Genomic DNA, 21,256 nt, shown 5'->3' with positions numbered 1-21,256 from the left:
GCTCGTCTATAAAGACTCCCTTCAGCTCGTCTATAAAGACTCCCTTCAGCTCGTCTATAAAGACTCACTTCAGCTCGTCTATAAAGACTCCCTTCAGCTCGTCTATAAAGACTCCCTTCAGCTCGTCTATAAAGACTCCCTTCAGCTCGTCTATAAAGACTCCCTTCAGCTCGTCTATAAAGACTCCCTTCAGCTCGTCTATAAAGACTCCCTTCAGCTCGTCTATAAAGACTCCCTTCAGCTCGTCTATAAAGACTCCCTTCAGCTCGTCTATAAAGACTCACTTCAGCTCGTCTATAAAGACTCCCTTCAGCTCGTCTATAAAGACTCACTTCAGCTCGTCTATAAAGACTCCCTTCAGCTCGTCTATAAAGACTCACTTCAGCTCGTCTATAAAGACTCCCTTCAGCTCGTCTATAAAGACTCCCTTCAGCTCGTCTATAAAAACTCGTCTATAAAAACTCCCTTCAGCTCGTCTATAAAGACTCCCTTCAGCTAGTCTATAAAGATCCCTTTCAGCTCGTCTACAAAGACTCCTTTCAGCTCGTCTATAAAGACTCATTTCAGCTCGTCTATAAAAACTCCTTTCATCACGCCTATAAAGACTCCCTTCAGCTCGTCTATAAAGACTCCCTTCAGCTCGTCTATAAAGACTCCCTTCAGCTCGTCTATAAAGACTCCCTTCAGCTCGTCTATAAAGACTCCCTTCAGCTCGTCTATAAAGACTCCCTTCAGCTCGTCTATAAAGACTCCCTTCAGCTCGTCTATAAAGTCTCCCTTCAGCTCGTCTATAAAGACTCCCTTCAGCTCGTCTATAAAGACTCCCTTCAGCTCGTCTATAAAGACTCCCTTCAGCTCGTCTATAAAGACTCCGTTCAGCTCGTCTATAAGACTCCGATCAGCTCGTCTATAAAGACTCCGATCAGCTAGTCTATAAAGACTCTCTTCAGCTTGTCTATAAAGACTCTCTTCAGCTTGTCTATAAAGACTCCCTTCAGCTCGTCTATAAATACTACCCTTAGACTAATCCGCATTATTTTGAAAACAAACGTAGTACTCTATTATATCTTTAAAATTTTGAAATATCTCTTCAAAAATATTATATAATTTAATAACAAATTGAAACAAAAGAAAACGTGACAAGAAAACCACAAAATTGTCATTAAGTAACATTCAGAAGACATATAGATTTCCTACAAATAATAAACAATATTTATTTAAAAAAACCGTGCAATTATAAAAACAAATTAAATACATTTCAGTTTTTTTTAACGATAATACCTTCTTCATTAGACTCAGAAAGACTCGTTGAATGCGAACTCTCTGTCGAATCAGTTAAATCAGAGTCCGTTTCTTCAGATTCAGAATTGGGGGGTATGCTACTGCTGCCGCCACTGCAACTACTATTATAACCCGACGATGTTGAGGCAGCAGTATTTGTAGCAACTAAAGATGTGTTGTGTGTAGGACACAGTTGTGCGGCAGCATTTACAAAAAGTAAAACGACACAAATTTAAGGTATACAGATTTTTTGGGACAAAACGGGAATAACAACAAAAAGAAAGGAAAATTGAGAGAACAAGAGATAACATAAATCCATTAAGTTGTTGGATGAAGATGATGACATCAATATGATGTATATTAAAATCAGGTCAATGATAATCCGATGAAAATCGATTGTAATGATCAGACGATGATGTTCATAATGGACCATGATGATGATAATGACAAGAGAGACGCAGTGTAAAAAAAATCAAATCGAAAATTAAATATGAAATACAAATGCAGTAATGCTTAAATGGGCAGTTATTTAATGTCGCATATGGAATCATAAATGAAAATGAGAAATACATTGATTGTATTTGATTCATTAACGGCCATGGGACCCTAATGAAGAGGCAAAACAAAAACAATATCCACAAATAATCAAGGAATCAAAAAATACATGTATTATCAATGTACCCCCACAGAGAAAAAAAAAACATTTACATGTACCCCAACATATATATAACAAATACCATAAAAGAAAATAAAAAGATAAACAAATATTTAATAAAAAATATTAATATTTGAATTGAGATTTAAAAACAATCTATGGTATAGGAATAAGGTCAACCAAAAAGAAAGGAAATTGTAAAATGATTTAAAGGTTTGTTTACATTAAAGAATGTATGAAATATTCTCACAAAAATTCAGGTTCTTTAAAATAATACTCTTGAACTTCTACTCATATATAAATAATTCCTGTCTTTTATCGTAATTCTTTAATTAAAGTTTTTTTTTTGGTATGCCTATCTGGCCTCCAACTATGTTATTAAATACTTACTGGCCCACCACTTGTCTATGAAGAATACATGATGTTCAATTCACCTATACAGTTCCCTTTAAATAATCACACACTATCCTTCAGATCATATATAGAGACTTCCTAGCCTTCAGCTCATATACTCTTAAGCTCCATGATCATCAACTTTCCCTGACCACCAGGTCAGAGACTTCCTATAGCTCGTCTATTCCGACTCCCTCCAGCTCGTTTATAGAGACTCACTTCAGCTCGTCTAGAGATACGTCATTCAGCTAGTCTATAGAAACTCCCTTCAGCTCGTCCATAGAGACTACCTTCAGCTCGTCTATAGAGACTCCCTTCAGCTCGTCTATAGAGACTCCCTTCAGCTCGTATACTCCCTTCAGCTCGTCTATAGAGAGACTCCCTTCAGCTCGTCTATAGAGAGACTCCCTTCAGCTCGTCTATAGAGACTCCCTTCAGCTCGTCTATAGAGACTCCATTCAGCTCGTCTATAGAGACTCCCTCCTTCAGCTCGTCTATAGAGACTCCCTCCTTCAGCTCGTCTATAGAGACTCCCTCCTTCAGCTCGTCTATAGAGACTCCCTCCTTCAGCTCGTCTATAGAGACTCCCTCCTTCAGCTCGTCTATAGAGACTCCCTTCAGCTCGTCTATAGAGACTCCCTTCAGCTCGTCTATAGAGACTCCCTTTCAGCTCGTCTATAGAGACTCCCTTTCAGCTCGTCTATAGAGACTCCCTTCAGCTCGTCTATAGAGACTCCCTTCAGCTGTCCATAGAGACTCCTTTCAGCTCGTCTATATATACTCCCCTCAGCTCGTCTATAGATAGTCCCTTCAGCTCGTTTATAGAGACTCCCTTCAGCTCGTCCATAGAGACTCCCTTCGGCTCGACTAGATATATACCATGAGGTATTTTTTATTACTGTTCGATGATTTTGACTTATTTTTCCTCATCTATTAATACTCCCTTTAACCCGTCTATAAAAACTCTTGCCAGCATGTCTATAAAGACTCCCTACTGCTCATCTGTAAAGACTGCCTTCCGTTCGTCTTCAAAGATTCCCTTCAGCTCGTCTATAGATACTCCCTTTAGTTCGTCTATAGAGACTCCCCTCAGCTCGTCTATGGTGACTCCCTTCAGCTGGTCTATAGAGACTCCCTTCAGCTCGACTAGATAGATGCCTTGAGGTATATATATATTTTTTTTATTACTGTTCGATGACTTTGGTCCATTGTTTGCCTACTCCCTTCAACTCGTCTATAAAAACTCCCGCCAGCTTGTCTATAAAGACTCCATACTGCTCATCTGTAAAGACTATCTTCCGTTCGTCTATAAAGACTGCCTTCCGTTCGTCTATAAATACTCCCTTCAGCTCGTCTGTAAAGACTCCCTTCAGCCCGACTATAAACACTGCCCTTCAATGATTTTTGTCCATTTTTGCCCTTATATACACACGCAGTCTACTTGAACTTGTATCTATACAGACTTCTTTTTCCTCAGTGTTTCTACAAAAAACTACCTTCAGATTATCAATTCCAATTAAATGATCATTCTAATACAAAATGTTAATTTTTTATGGATGACCTTATTAGCAGACCATGGACTCATAAATAAAAATTTAACCAATTTTCAATAACTTAAGTTCTATCACCTACAAGAGTAACACAAATATCATTTTTAAACAAAACTTACCATTAGGATGGTCCTTATTATTATCTGGTCGAACTTCAACACGTATAATTTTGGGTGGTGTTTTATCCATATGATTTTCAATTGTATCTGAGATTCGACTGTAAAAGAGGCAAGGATTTAAATGGTATTGTAAATATATTTACTTGATTATGGCTGGCATCGTACCTGATTTGACTAGATGGCCTTCGTTTAATACGTTTATTATTGGCTCTGTATTCTTCCAAATATTTAACCATTTTACGATCGGCTACATCGATACACGTTTGACCGGCATAATTATGAGCATCCATATCGGCCATGGCGTCGAGCAGCATTTGTGCTGCCTCCTTTTGGCCCCAATGGGCAGCAGCATGCAATGGTGTCCAACCATCGTTGTCTTGAGCATCAACATTAGCACGTCCAGCGAGCAGTAAACTTAAAACCTATGAACAAAATATTAATTATTAATACGTCTTAGTTAGTACGACCATAAAGAATTCAGGCTTTTTGCTTCTTATTTGATATGATTCCTGAAAACTCATTTCAGTGCTTTAATAAAAACTGCAGATTTTAACACTACACTAGACTAATATAAAGATTTCCTGGTCATCATTCATTTCGTCTATTAAGACACGTCCTCCTATTGAAGACACGTCCGTATTTAATTCGTCCGCCTTTACATACGACCTTGGCATTAATCTCGTACATAAATAATTGTTTGGCCTATAAAGACGTCCTACAGGTCGTATATAAATACTCCCTTAAACTCGTCTACAAAAACCCCCTTCAGCTCTTCTATAAAGACTGCCGCCAGCTTGTCTATAAATACTCGCTACAGCTCATCTGTAAAGACTGTCTTCAGCTCGTCTATAAAGACTCTCTTCGGATCATTTATATAGACTCTCTTCAGCTCGTATGCAAAGACTACTTTTAGCTCGTCTGTAAAGACTCCCATCAGCTCGTCTGTAAAGACTCCCTTTAGCTCGCCTGTATAAAGAATCCCTCCGTCCGTCTATAAAGACTCCCTTCAGCTTGCCTGTAAAGACTCTCTTCAGCTCATTTATAGAGACTCTATTCAGCTCGTCTGTAAAGACTCTCTTCAGCTCATTTATAGAGACTCTATTCAGCTCGTCTGTAAAGACTCTCTTCAGCTCATTTATAGAGACTCTATTCAGCTCGTCTGTAAATACTCTCTTCAGATAGTTTATAAAGATTGCCGCCAGCTCGCCTATAAAGACTTCCTTCAGCTTATTTATAAAGACATCCTTCAGCAGGCCTATAAATACCCCCATTAGATGGTCTATAAAGCAGAGCTCCGAAATGCGAGTTTCACTCTTTACTCGAATTCGAGCGGGAGTACTCCTGCGAGTAGAAAAAGTAAATAGAGTATACTCTATTTTTCTCTGCCACTCAAATAAAAGCGCAAGTGCTTTGCTCGTTTTCGAGTGGGAGTGAAATACGCTCGAAATCGAGCAGATTACACTCTTGCAGAGTACTCTTTTATATTTATTTTTTGTTTGTGATACCGTTGTTTTACTTGATGTTGTATGTGTGCATTGTTTGTTTGTTTTGTGATGTTTGGTTTGCAGTACTGCTGGGAAAGCATGCATCAACAAGCTCGTTTTCTGCGTTCTCTTTATGTAAGTCATTTCATATAAGATTTTTATTTGTACCTCACATGTTTAAACATTTTCAATAAACAAACAAAAATAAAATGTAACAAAATAATCAATGTCCTATTATGTTTTTTGAGCAAAAAAAATTTTGCTACTACACACAAACAAATAACCAAACAACCAAATTTATTTGTCCACTCGATTTCACTCTTAGAGTGAACTCTTACTCTTTTTCGAACATTTTGACTCACACTCTTTTTCTTCAACAAGCAGTACTCGCGAGCACTCCCAAACAAAATAAAAGAGTGGAGAGTATACTCCCTAAAAAACTCGTACTCTTTACTTACTCCCACTCGGGAGTATTTTTCACTCGCGAGTAAAATCGAGCAAATCGGAGCTCTGCTATGAAGACTTCTTTCAGCTCGTCTATAAAGATCGCCTTCTGCAGGCCTTTTAGTATTCGCTTTAGCTGGTCTATAAAGACTCCTTGGCCTTCAGCTCCTCCATAAAGACCCATTGGCATTCACGTCGTCTATAGAGGTCTTTCCAAGCCTCAGTTATTCTATAAGAGAGTATCTTGAATTGAGCTCGTCTATAAAGAACTACTATCAATCATATATTCTAATATGAATTTCTATCCCTTGGTCTGTAAAAACCCGTCTTCAGTTCTTCTTCTTCAACAACAAATATTAAAAAGAAAATTATTTAATTTTTATTTTTGATATAAAATAAATGATTACCCACCTTTGTATAACCCTTGGCAGCAGCTACATGTAACGCTGTTGCACCAGTTTTTGGATGTGGTCGATCAATTTCTGATGCATCGCTGCGCAGCCATTTTTTGGCATCGGCAAGCATTTGTTGTTGTTCGGCTTGGCGGGCTTTGGCGCAATCAATTTGTTGTTCGGCCACCATTTGTTGCATGAAATCAATCATGGGCAAATGTTGGATGTCGACAGCCAAGTCCACGGCTAAATCACCGTCGCTATTGACGGCAGCAACATCGGCACCATGTTCCACCAAATAGCGTGCTATGCTCACAAAGCTGCAACGAAAAAAAAACAAAGAAAAATTAGAAAATATAAATGGGAGGAGGGGATGATAGGCGTAAAAATGTTTCATTTATAGGAATGGAAACATATTCCAAAATGGTCCGTCCGGAATCTGTCACTAACACACATTGTCAGTAAATGTCCATTTGCTGGAAATTTGTCATTGAGGGGAGAAATGAGAATAACTATGAATTTATGGACAAAAGAGCCTTTATATATCCCAGAGGGCTATATAGAGAATAACAAAATATTATTGTCATTTCTAGACTTTTGGAGACCCCAAGACGTTATGAAGTTAAATAACCCCTAGGGGAATCTGTTTTATATTTTCGAAATTTTATGAAAAATACAACAATTTGTTATACTCGTCTCAAAAATTGATTACACCAATATTCCATGCTGTTATGAGATAATAAATATTATTTATAAGCTAATCCAAATTTCTCTTCGGAATCGTGTTAAAATTATGTTCGATGACGACGTTGACAGCAATGTTACAGACACATGGTGAAATAATTCATAATTATGCAATTTTCCCCAACTTTCGTTTGTTGCCCTGGGGGAAATGGGGGGGAGAGAGAGCATTTGTTTTGGTTGTTCTTCGCATATCCGTTTATTTGTTTGTTTTAGCCGCAAAATCGACAGACAACCAGACAGACAGACAGACAAAAGAATAACAAATGTTTGGCACATATTTTCATATTCATTATTCGTGTGTGCGTATGTGTGTGTGTGTGATACATACCCGCATGAGGCTGTGGCGTGCAGGGGTGTCCAACCTTCGTTGTCTTGTCTGTTTATATCGGCGCCTTGTTCCACCAGAAATTCAACCATTTCTAAATTATCATCTATGCAGGCCTGTAAAAGACAACAAAAATAACAAAGAATTAATATTTAAACAAATGCCAAAAGGAAATGTATATAAACAATTTTAGAGAGCACATAGTATTGTTGTAGGTTTTTTTGCTTTTGTTACATAAAATTCCTAACATTTTTTTGGTTTGCTGCACTTTAAATAAAAACCGCCGCAACAATGTATTGTAAGCGGTTTAAGTTTAACGTTAAGCAGATTATAAAAGGGAAAATAATGGAAAAGTCAAATGGCTATGGAAAATCATATGTTGGACCTTGGGCAAATTGTAAGACGAGCAGGGGAAACCAAATTTTTAGACGAGCTGGAGCAATATGGAGGGGGTTTTCATCGATGAGCTAAAAGGGTGTATTCTTGAGGTTAACTGAAAGAGGTCATTATATACAGGCGAAATTTAAGGAAGCCTTTATAAACGAGCTGAAGGGAGTCTTCTATGGAGTCTTTATAGACGAGCTGAAGGGAGTCTTTATGGACGAGCTGAAGGGAGTCTTTATAGACCAGCTGAAGGGAGTCTTTATAGACGAGCTGAAGGGAGTCTTTATAGACGAGCTGAAGGGAGTCTCTATAGACGAGCTGAAGGGAGTCTTTATAGACGAGCTGAAGGGAGTCTTTATAGACGAGCTGAAGGGAGTCTTTATAGACGAGCTGAAGGGAGTCTTTATAGACGAGCTGAAGGGAGTATTCTATAAATGAGCTGAATGGAGTTGTATATAGACGAGATGATGGTGACCTGAACGTAATCTTCCCAGGGTGCGAAGAATGATCAAAATACGTTCTTTCTCACGAATGGCTCATGGCGAGAATTCGAATGTTTTCAATTTATCACGAATGATAAAGTTACAATTAATGAACAAGCATTTTCAATATCTCGCGAATCTTCGCATACGTACGAAAAATTCACGAACGATAAAATTTCGCTACAAGAGTAGTTGATTCGTTTGTTCGCGAGCATTTGTTGCTGAAGAACATTCTTTTGAAAAACTGAAAAAAAAACGAATGTTCGCGAACACTGTTAAAAACAACAACAAACAAAAATATAGCAGAAAGTGTGTGGAATAACAAAACACATGTCCAACAACTATTGAGGTCACGAACGTTTCTTGTTATTGTTGTTGCTGTTTTGAGCATTCGCGAGAATTCGGGAATGTTTGTTTTCATTCGTGAGAGAATGTCAGAAAGGATTTCAAACACCAAACGAAACGAACGATCGTTGTTGTGTGTTCTCACTCGTTTGTTATGTGTGTGCGAACATTCTTTGGCGAATGCTCGTTTGGTAAAGAATTTATCGCCATAAATTTTTTGCGCACCCTGAAACTTCCACAGACGAAGTGAAGGAAGTCTTCTAAAAACGATATGAAAGGAGTATTTATAGACGATTTGAAGGAAGTATTTAATAAAGGATAGGAATTAAGACGTATACAGACGACCTGAAAGGAGTCTTCTTAAACGACGGCGGAAGGGAAACTTTTTAGTCTGAGGGCAATCTTCACAGACGATCTGAAGAGAATCTTCATAGACGATCTGAAGAGTCTTCAATAAAGAAGCTAAATTGAGTCGTATTCAGACGATCAGAAGGAATTCTTCTATAGACGATCCGAATGGTCTTCTTCTTTAGATGAGCTGGAGGGAGAGGGTTGTCTATATATAGGAGGTAATAGGAACGGATAGAGACAATTTTAAGGAAGTCTTAATGGATAATTCTGCAAAGAACAAAATGTAACTTGTTTATATTGATGGGCTATTTGTTATTTTCAAAACCCTCTGAAATATTATTTTCCATTACGTTAATTTGTAACAACATTTAATATTTGCAACCTGCGTCATAGATAAATCAACTAAATTGACATTTACAACACACATCATCGGACCAATGATGGTCATCATCATCATCACAACCACCAGTATCAGCAGCATGCCCTTAGCAAAGGCGTATTCAATTCATCATTTTACCATTGACGCTTCAATTAGAACACGTTTTTGTACTTGTTGTTGTTGTTGTTTCGATATGAAAATAACGTCATAAAACGCCAATCACATAAAGAGACAAAAAACACTAACATTTAGTTGCAATCGCGATCGATTGGAATAAATAAAAATAACAAAAATACGCTTATCTAAACTCCATTTCAATTGGCAATTTTGTTACAGCAGCAACAACAACTACAACAAATCGTATAACGTTGAAAATTGCATCCCCAACGCAAAACTGTTTTTGTGGCTGGCTGGCTGGTTGGATAGCTGACAGGTATATAGACGTCATTAGAATGAAAACAAGCTGGGCCAGAGGCAGCAGCAGCAACAACAACAACAATGTCACAAAACCACAAAACACGCGGCTTTTTAGCAGCAGGCTTTTGGTGGCTGCTTGGCTGACTGCATGGCGAACTGTTCGACTGGCATAGGGTGTAAAAATAGTGCCAACAAAAAAAGATACGATACAGTGCAAAAATATTAACAACAACAAAAAGAAATCTACGTGAATTGATCGATGTAAACAATACCCCATATAGCTGATATATACCGCCACAATATGGGTGGCTAAATGTGGGGGTAGAAGGGGTGGTTGGTTGGAAATTTATAAATATTTCTTATTTAGCATTTGATCGCGTTTTTTGCAATGAGAGCAGCGTGTGTATGTGTTCATTTTTTGTTCTGTCTAAAAATTCAAAACAAAACTGCATTTGGAACTGCTGCTGCTTATCTGACACACAGACCGAATGGCAGGGAACACGACGGCTGCTTGATGTTGCTTCTGTTGTGGTTTTTCATCACTGCCCCGGTTGGGCCTTTGGTTTGGCCTGCGATCGACCATATACATAACCATACAAGCAGCACCACTTCAGAATTTAAGTTTCCGCTCGAAATTTTCGATGATATCATCCAAAGCTTTTTTGTGTTGCCTACCAGCAGAGTAACCTACCAACCAACCACCACTACTCACTCAACCCAACCCCTAAGGCCGTGATTTTGTTATCTTTTGTCCATTACTCATTTATAACTGTAAAGAAAACGATCGGCGGTGCGGAGACAATGTCTCTGATATCTCATATCACAAAAAAATAAACGAAATTTGCGTTTGTCCGACGAATAACGTAATTTATGTAAACATATTTTGAACAATGTTTCAAAATGAAATAAAATAAAGAATAATAAAAATACGATTTTGTTTTGAAATTAAAAACAAAACCTTCGAATAACTTGGAATTTTTTTTTTTTTTTATATATTCTTTGAAGGCTATAGATTACCTTGGCCTTCAGTTCTTCTATAAAGAAGGCTCATTGGTCTTCAGCTCACCTATCGAACCTATTTGGCCTTCACTTCGTCTATAAAAGGCCATAATAAAAAAAAAATAAAATATCTCTGCCTCACCTCGTCTAGAGAAGTCTCTTCCTTGGGCCGTCTATAGTTGAAACCTTGGTCTATAAAATCTGCTTTAAGTTGACCTTCTTATAAAAAACTTTCGATGTTATTACACAAGGGTTATTTAAAGGAATCCTAATATGCCTTCTTATAAAAGTTCAAATAAGTTATCTTATTTAAAATTTATTAAAAGAAGATCACAAGGACAATATATAAAAGACCAGAAGGACTTCTTATATTATAAAAGGTCTTGAGACTCTCATCAACGATCTAAAGGTCTGAGAATAATTACAGACGATCTGAGGGGACACCTCTATAGACCGAACTGCCGAAGCGGGCCTTTTACAAATGAGTAGAAGAGATTCCTTCATAGACTGAAGGGAGCCTTCCTTCTATGGACGATGAGAAGAGAGTATTTAAAGACATGTAGAATAATTTTAAAGAGAAGTTTAGAAGATCTTCTTATAGAAGACGGAAGGTATCATTATAGAAGAACCAAAGGTCCTCATATAGATGATCAATCAGTAAAATACTAGAAGGTGTTCTAAAACAGGATCAGAAGATATTTTATGGGAAGTATTGATCCTGGCAGGAGACTGGACGTCAGAAGGAAATCTTCTTAGAAAATACCATAAGGAGGTATTTCACATAAAGTCAAGACCTTGTGAGGCACTGAAAATCTCATAGATTGAAGTTATTTAATCGGAAATCTAATTCCTAATCTAAATCTAAAAGAAATGTATGATTCCTATTGGAAACCAAGTTCAGCTGGGTTTATTTGAATATTTCATATCGGAAAATTAAGTAGGCTTGGGCAGAATTGAAGTTTTCTTTTTGGAACCCTAATTCAGCAGGGCTGAATTTAAGTTTTCTTATTGGAAAGCTAATTCAGCACGGCTGAATTGAAGTTTTCCTAACGAAAAACTAATTCAGCAGGGCTGAATTGAAGTTTTATTAACGAAAAACTAATTCAGCAGGGCTGAATTCAAGTTTTTTTATCGAAAACCTAATTCAGTTTTTTTATACTGATTTGAAGATTTTCTTCGTAAAATCTAATTATGTTGTGCTGAACAGAAGTTTTTCTATGGGTAGCCTAATTTAGCTGGGCTGAATTGAAGTTATCATACCGACAACCTCATTTGGCTGGGCATATCTTAAGATATCCTATCGAAATATTAAGGCATATTGGGCTGAATTGAAGTTTTCTTTTCGAAAACCTAATTCAGCATAGACCAGATGGTCTCCAATGTCTTTATACAAAGTTTTTTTATAGATTTCATCTGATTTTCTGTGTAAAACCTATGTCAGTTGTACTGAACATACATTTTTCTATCGGAAACCTAATTCAGCGGGGCTGAATCGATATACTCTTACTGGAAACCTAATTCAGATGGGCTGAATTGAAGTTTTAAAAAAGGCACAACCTATTTCAGTTATACTTATCTGAATATATCCTATCAGAAACTTAAGTCAGCTGGGCAAAATTGATGTTTTCTTTTCGAAAACCTAATTCAGCAGAGTCCAGATGGTCTCCAATGCCTTTATACACAGTTTTTTTCTACCGATTTCATTTGATGTTCTTTGTTAAATCTAATTCAGTTGTGCTGAACATACATTTTTCTATCGGAAAACTAATTCAGCTGGGCTGAATCGATATATTCTTTTTGGAAACCTAATTCAGCTGGCCTTTATTGATGTTTTAATAACGGCACAGCCTATTTCGGTTAGACTGATCTGAAGATATCCTATCAGAAACTTAAAAAAATTGAAGTTTTCCTTTCGAAAACCTAATTCAGCAGAGTTCAGGTCTCCAATGTCTTTATACAAAGTTTTTTTCGACCGATTTCATTTGATTTTCTTTGTTAAATCAAATTCAGTTGTGCTGAACATAAATTTTTCTATCGGAAAACTAATTCAGCTGGGCTGAAACGATATATTATTATTGAAAACCTAACTCAGATGGGCTGAATTGAAGTTTTAATAACGGTAAGTCATTTCGGTTAGACTGATATGAAGATATCCTATCGCAAACTTAAATCAGCTTGGGCTGAATTGAAGTTTTCTTCATCGATAAACTAATTCAGCTGGGCTTTTTTGTAGATTTGCTAACGAAAAACTGATCCGACTGGGCTGATGATTTTTTATAGAAAATCTAACTATGCTGCGATGAATAGAAGTTTTTATTATTATAAACCTAATTCAGCTTGGCTGAATCCAAGTTTTCTTATTGGAAACCTAACTGAGCTGGGCTGAAGTTTTCATAACGGCAACCTAATTCGGTTGGACTGGTCTGAAGATATGCCATCGGAAATACCGTAGAGGGCTTCATATAAAAGACCGGGAGATAATCGGAAATTTTAGTCAGCGTAAGCTGAATTTCCCTTTTCCTTTTGGAAACCTAATTCAGCAGGACTGAATTAAAGTTTTCTTACCGAAAAACTAATTCAGCTGGACTTATTTGAAGTTTGTCTTGTGATAATTTCAATACTTTGCAAAAAAAAAACATTATTAATTTTGATTTGAGTTTCTCTGTAGTAAAGCTTGTCCCGCCCGTGTACCATGGACATTTGAATATTTTCTACGTATTTTCATGATTTTATTTTCCTATAGAAAACCATATTTACAAGATTAGGGTTTTTTTAGTAACCCTTAGTACCTACTTATTTTGTCTATAGCAAAAAAAAAAAAAAAAAAAAACAGATTCGAGCCTTTGTATGTCACCAATCGCCAATTCAGTTGATAAGGGGAAGGTGGAACAATTAACAACTTTTTTCAAGTGTTGATCGTTATTATCAGTGGTATTGAAATTCCCATATTTTATCTTTCCACTTTGCCTGATTAATTTGTTTATTTTGTCGATTTGTTGATATAAAAATATAACATTTCTAAAAATAACATATATTGAAATCCGAAACTCCCATTCATTTTTTGTTTCGGAAGGGATATGTCTGAAACCCCAATACAGGGATAAGGGAGGTTTTTTAGGTTCTTAGTGATCACATTAGAAACTGTAGTGTTCCAAGGTGTCCTGATATCAATTACATTGTTCAAAAATATCTATTTAGAATATGTCGATAGAGACCTTGAGAAGAAATCACGGAGGTTTTTTTTTCTTAAGAAAAGAAAATTTAATGGTGGATTACAATTTTGTATTGCGGTGCGGAAATATTTCCAATGAAAACCACACAATTTTACTACCCCAGTAGCCCATACACATGATCATTTTTATCTACTATTTATTGAGTATTTAAAAGAAAATCCGCAATTCAGAGAATGAAAATAACAATGATTTGCATCTTTTTGATCTTGCCGTAAAGAAATAAAAAAAAAATATCCATGGCTGAGAAAAACAAAAAGAAAAAAATCAATGCCTTAAAATTTGCAATAATCAATAATATACAACGACTACTGATCGGACAACTGACAGAGTAGCCAGTTGCCAAAATTAACATTTTCATTAAAGCAAATCAAAAACATGCGGAACATTTTCCAAAAAAAAAAAAAAAAAAAAAAAAACATGAAACGAGAATTTAAGTCAATTGAATGGACAACCACATTAACCCGTTTGAGACCTACATAGAAATGTAGAAACGAGAAATAAATAAGAAATACCAGGAGGTCTTCTTATATGACACCATAAGTTCATTCCATAGAAGGTCTTTCAAAATACTACTTCCTAGAGAAGGACTGGCACTTTTTTCTTGTATAAAACCAGGAAGGTCTCCATATAGAATAACGGTCATAAAAACACAGGTATTCATATATAATACCGGACAGCTCTTCATATAGAATACCGTTGAGGAATGCATATTGAAGACCGGGAGATAAATGTTTGGGAAAGTCTTTGCATAGAACTTTTGGATGATAGAAGTGCCGGTTTTGAGAAGTCTTCATATAGAACTTAATAAAAAAAATAAAATTTTCATTACAGCAAATCGAAAAGATGTGGAACATTAAAAAAACACGAAACGAAAATTCAAGTCAATTGAATGGACAAGAACATTAACCCATTTGATGGATACATAGAAAATTTAGAAACGAGTTTCTTATAATAGGCGACCTTCTTATAGATGACTATAAAGTCATTCAATTGAAAGTCCCTAAAAATTCTTCTTCTTAAAGGACTGGGATTTTTTTCTTATAGAATAGCGGGAACATCTTCATATAAAGGTCACAGGTCCTTTTTATTGGATTCGAGGCCTTCACATATAATATCGGAAGGTTTTCATATGGGATACCGGACATGTCTTCATATAGAATACCGTAAAGGGCTTCATACAAAAAATCGGGAGAGTCTTTATATAACAAATAATGGGATGGTTCAGACTACATCATATAAACATCTTGGAAGGTCTTAAAATAGAACTCCTGGATGATAGAATTGCAGGTTCTGAAATGTCTTCATATAGAAGGGTTTCAAAAAGAATATCGAGAGGATCATTTCATTGAGGGCCAGAAGGAATCCTTCTAAAAAAAAATAACATATAGAAGACTATAAGGTCATTCAACTGAAAGTCCTTAAAAATTCTTTTTCTTAAAGAAGGACTGGGATTTTTTTCTTATAGAATAGCGGGAACATCTTAATATAAAGGCCACAGGTCCTTTTTATTGGATTCGAGGCCTTCACATATAATATCGGAAGGTTTTCATATGGGATACCGGACATGTCTTCATATAGAATACCGTAGAGGGCTTCATATTACAAATCGGGAGAGTCTTTATATAACAAATAATGGGGTGGTTTAGACTACATCACATAAATATCTTGGAAGGTCTTAAAATAGAACTCCTGGATGATAGAATTGCAGGTTCTGATATGTCTTCATATAGAAGGCTTTCAAAAAGAAGACCGAGAGGATCATTTCATTGAAGGCCGGAAGGAATCCTTCATAAGAAAATAACATATAGAAGACTATAAGGTCATTCAAATGAAAGTCCTTAAAAATTATTTTTCTTAAAGAAGGACTGAGATTTTTTTCTTATAGAATAGCGGGAACATCTTCATATAAAGGCCACACGTCCTTTTTATTGGATTCGAGGCCTTCACATATAATATCGGAAGGTTTTCATATGGGATGCCGGACATGTCTTCATATAGAATACCGTAGAGGGCTTCATATTACAAATCGGGAGAGTCTTTATATAACAAATAATGGGGTGGTTCAGACTACATCATATAGGTTTTAATATAGAACTCCAGGGTGACAGAATAACAGGTTCTGAAATGTATTCAGAACATCTTCATATAAAGGCCACAGGTCCTTTTTATTGGATTCGAGGCCTTCACATATAATATCGAAAGGTTTTCATACGGGATACCGGACATGTCTTCACATAGAATACAGTAGAGGGCCTCCAGAAGGAATCCTTCATAATAAAATAACATCTATGTTAAAGCAAATCAAAAATGCGGAACATTTTTCAAAAACAAAACCAGTCAGCGGAGCAGTATAGTCGAACGGGGCCGACCATATGATACCCTACACAACTTCTATATTCTGAGCTTGGCAATATTTAGCGATATTTGCAACCTCTTGACCGTCTAGAGGTAAAAAAATATAACTAATATTCAGTACAGCTCTTCTAATTACTTGTCCATATTTCCTTCGCCATAGGTTGTGTTGTTGTGATCGACTCGAAAAAAAAACACAAAAAATTAAATTTTTGGTCCATTTCATTCCAATTTTATTATTTGATCATCATCGAAAATTATTGGCCTTGTTCTTGACCATACCTGGATCAAAATAATGTTTTTGGTGCATTTCATCCCCTAAATATTAACCGATCTTTAATAAAAACATTAGGGGTTTTCGTGACGATTGGTCCATAACTGTGGCCTGTATCGTGTTTACAAATTATAATGGCCAGACGGACACACATGTCTAGATCGACTCAGATAGTCGAGATATGACGATCGGTATACTTAAAGGTAGGTCTAGAACCAATATTTCGTGGCGTTAAAAACTCTTGGGGTTGTACAACTATGTTGTCAGGGATATGACGATCGGTATACTTAAAGGTGTCTAGAACCAATATTTCGTGGCGTTACAAACTCTTGGGGTTTGTCAGGGTATAATAAATTGAAGTCAAAGTCAATTAAATTCGAACAACATTAACGCATATAAAAATAAAAGAATTGCGATAGTTTGCAAAAAACTTCCAAATAAGGGCAAAACTGTTCCTTTCATCTTCCTACATGAATTGCAGGATCGCAACAAGTCATCACGTCATAACTCAATAACTTGACCCATGGGGAATTAGTGCCTCTGGGTTCTAAGAAACTCCCCTAAGTACTTTCAACCCCCATAAGGCACTTTCCACACACAATCCATGACTTCTCTACGCTTTGTTCCTCCAGAGAGGTTAACCGAAATGTTTTCATTCCATTTTATATTACTTTTGGTTCCCAAAGGGTTTCGTCGAAAAAAACAATGCGAGATTATTTTCTCTTTTTTTCTAGACACAAAAAATACAAATCTGGACAACTGCCAATTAATTAATTAAACAAAACTGAAACAAAAACATGAATACCATGTACATATGTACAACATTCGATGTTTTCCTTGATTTTTTGAGAGATTTTTTTTTTTATTTTTTGATATCTTTAAAATGGATACATGACCTCCCACATGCGATTGTTGAAGCAAATAATTAAGGATGAATTCATCAACAGCAGACATAATTTGTACAAATAATAATACTAGCAATAAAAATACAGATAATAATTAAAAACTTAAAAATTGAAGATGTCAGCTCGTGGGCCATACATAAAACGTGCGTCTGTAACCTTTATTAAAGAAGTACCCAAATACATACAGTATGTCAAGAATGAGTTTACACATGGATAATTATTAAACCTTTTTCAAATGTAGAATATGAATATGTATACAATTATTAAAAATATGAATATGTATACATTTATAAAAAAAAAAAAAACAAAAATATACCTTTAACCCTTTATGGCCCAATGTTGTCCACAGCACATACCCGTACCAAAAGCTTATATTTAAGATCTGATTACGGTGTCCTCCATATCAAAAGCAAAATCTAAAAAATTTAAATTTTTGGTGCTTTTTCAATATACAGTTTAGTGCAAAAAAAATGTGTACAGTACCAACTTGTGTGTTCAGTCCAAATTATTTAAATAGCTTTTTATTCGAGTTGTACCTCCAAATTATTTTTGATTCTGGTAAAAAAGAACCCAATTTATGATTAAAAGAGATCGATATTACATTTGCTTTTCTTGATATTGAACTTTTATGTTTCAGAAAGAAGGAACTGTATTTCCCGAATGAAAGGATGTAGCGAGGTCAAATTTTGTTCATATCCTATTTAGGATAGCTGCATTAAACCCTTGCACAGAAAATAGTTCAATAGCCACGGAAAAATAAAATCGGGCCATAAAGTGTTAATAAAATAATGTGTAAACTGATTCTTGACATACTGTATACACTCAATAGACAAAAGATTCCTCACAATCAGAACACATTTTTGTATTTTGGGTTATCATTTAATAACACGTATCCGTATCGCAAAATATTAATATTGATCCAAATTTTAGAGTAGCGCCCAATATTCGGTATTTTTAGGAATTTTGAACACATTTTTCTACCGAATTGGTTTTAATTTTATATTTTGGGTTCCCAATGAATAGCACATAACCGTACCCATGATTCGGCACCCCCAATATTCGGTATTCTTAAGATTTTGGACACGCTTTTAAAGCAAACTGGCTGTAATTTTGTATTCTCATTGGCTGTTAAATCTCACTACCAAAAAATATCAATATTGATCTTTGGTTTGTTATAGTCCCATATAATTTCAATCAGCTTTTTCTCACGTATTTTTCGGTATGTTCAAGGTCCTATCATACCATGAGTTTTCTCCTAGGAGCCTCCAATAACCCTTTGTGTCCCAATGTTGCCCACAGGCAACAACATGTTTTAGAGCATATATTTAATACACATATGAATAGAAAAATTTTAAAAATTGATTGTAAAAATGTGTACAGTACCAGTTTGTGTGTACAGTCCAAATTATTTAAAACGCTTCGTATTCCAATTTTACGAATTGTACCCTCAAACTTATTGTTCATTCTTGTAAAAATTAACCTAAAGTGTAATTTCAGTGATTTTTTCGCCGACATTCCATTTACTCTTCTTGATGTTGGACATTTATTTCTCGGAAAATATGTAATGCAAGCATGTAGCGACGTCAAATCTATGATAGTTGCATTCAATCTGTGCACAAAAAATAATTCTATGACCACGAAAAGGCTTAATTTTAGATATTTTAATTGTCATCCTCATGGGTATAAGACATCGTTTTTACATGTCAAACTCCATCTATAATTTGTTAAAAATATTACGATTTGTACAGCTTGGGTCGAATAGTACAATCCATTCGCTCGATGTTTCATAAAAAAAATTCTAAATATTTAATCTTCGTGAGGGATGTACTAAAATCAGGGGAGTAGACCGATAATCCACATTTTCGAACTTGAGTTTATGTGCAAAATTTGAATGGAATCGGTTACTCCCATCGAAAGTTATCGTTCTCATAAGCCATACATACAGATAGATGGACCCTAAATTGTCTGAAACGAATTTGGTCCAAAGAAACATAAGGTCTAAAACGAATATCTCAATGAGGCACATTTTAGCTGTAACATCGTGTATATAACATCATCATCATAAAAATTATTCTAGGACCTCCAAAATAGAGGAAAAGTGTGAAACTTTTATATGAGGGTTATATCAAAACATTGAATTATTTGGGTATTTTCTGCAAAAAAAATTGTTCGCACTGAAATACCAAATTACATAATACACAAAAAGAGGGCGGAAACTTTATATGTGGCTATTTCAAGATATGGACTATGATTTTTCTTACACTCCAATGTCCCGAAATTCCAAATCATACCCCCTTAGAAAATTGGAAAATTCGGCTAGAACCATTATTGATACTTGTATTTATTGTTACTCCTCTTATGAGCATAGTTCTTCCATAAAGCATAACATATTAATCGGCTGGTACTTGTGTTGGTTTTGTAAAATATTGTTTTTATTCCAGCTAAGTAGATTATTGGTCGTCTATAGACGGTTCTAGGTAATGGGACTGCCATCTATCGTTGCCTAGACCCGACGTCGAAAACTTTAAACTTGTTGTGGCTTTTTCAAAACATGGATTATGGGTTTTCTTACACTCCAATGACTTGAAATTCCAAATTACATCCCCTTCGTAAATTCGGCAAGAACCATTATTGTTATTGTTTTTCGCATGTTACTCCTCTAATATGCTTTGTGGAAGCCATATGCTCAGAGGATTCCGTAAAGCATCAAATATTTATCGACTGTACTTGTGTTAGTTTTGTTAATCATTGTTTTTCTTCCAGTAAAGTAGATGATTGGTCTTCTGTAGCCCGTCCTAGGTGATGGAGCTGCCATCTTTGGTTGGCTAGAAACAATGTTTCCTTGAATTTTGTGAATTGGTTGCTGTCCTTGCTTATTTAGTTTCGACATTTTTCTCAACGCAGCGCTATCTCTGTCATGACAAATTTGTGTTTTCCTCCTGTGTTGACCGTGGTTAATTCCTTTATATTATAATTTTGTTGGTTAGTAAATTTCTTTTGTCAATGGAAGCCTTTGTTGAGGATATCAGAAACTCCGAAGGAGAAATTTGCCATAAGATAAATTTTTGAGTTATGGCGCGGTGATTTTTTGTGTTAAAACTACCGTTCACGAAGAAATTATTTTATATACAAATGGACTGAGGTTTTTTTTTTTGAAAAGCATATTATATATTATCACATATAGTTTATCCCAAGTCCTTCTGCATTCTCTTTGTCCTAATTTTCTTGATCGGTAAACTAAATATCACAAGAAGAGATGTTTTTTTTACCACCGAAAATTCTACACAAATGTCTCTTCAAAGATTTGAGATTGGCTCCCCAAAGAGATATCGATACTGGCGTGTATTCATCGTCCTATTCAACTTTTAACCGATCCTTGCTCAGAAAACCTGATATCTGTGTACACAAATAAATTTCGTATAAATTGTGGCACTCTGTACACCAAACAACATATGTTACTCGCCTACGCCGATGACATTGATATAATGGGTCGAACATTGCGAGCGGTAACAGCCACCTTTGAACAAATTGAAAAGCAGTCTGCTAAAGTGGGTCTGGCAGTAAACGGCGAGAAGACCAAGCTGATGGTATCAACGCGCAAGACGTCCAGTAGACTCGGACCAACTGTGGAACTTGAGAACTACAGGTTCGAGGTAGTTAAAAACTTTATATACCTTGGTACCGCCATAAATAAAACAAATGGCATCAGTTTTGAAATTCGGAGAAGGATTGTGATGGCCAACAGATG

The 21,256-nt window shown here is 35.9% G+C and overlaps 1 protein-coding gene across 1 annotated transcript in view; it reads right to left on the bottom strand.

Moving 5' to 3' along the window:
• LOC133338317 (protein phosphatase 1 regulatory subunit 12A-like) overlaps positions 1-7,503 on the bottom strand; it is a 43,724-nt gene extending 36,221 nt beyond the window's left edge. The window contains exons 1-4 of the mRNA XM_061546493.1: positions 7,391-7,503; positions 6,338-6,638; positions 4,164-4,420; positions 3,999-4,096 (exon numbers count right to left, since the gene is read on the bottom strand). Coding sequence (XP_061402477.1) covers positions 3,999-4,096; positions 4,164-4,420; positions 6,338-6,638; positions 7,391-7,479 — 745 coding nt within the window. The 5' untranslated portion in view covers positions 7,480-7,503. The remainder of the gene's footprint in view (positions 1-3,998; positions 4,097-4,163; positions 4,421-6,337; positions 6,639-7,390) is intronic.
• Positions 7,504-21,256: the final 13,753 nt, after the last annotated feature.

Source organism: Musca vetustissima, unplaced genomic scaffold (assembly GCF_032173495.1).
Source record: "Musca vetustissima isolate MV318-11 ecotype Yass unplaced genomic scaffold, APGP_CSIRO_Mvet_v1 utg35097, whole genome shotgun sequence".
Classification (NCBI taxonomy): Eukaryota; Metazoa; Arthropoda; class Insecta; order Diptera; family Muscidae; genus Musca; species Musca vetustissima.
This window is presented reverse-complemented; position numbering and strand designations above follow the sequence as displayed.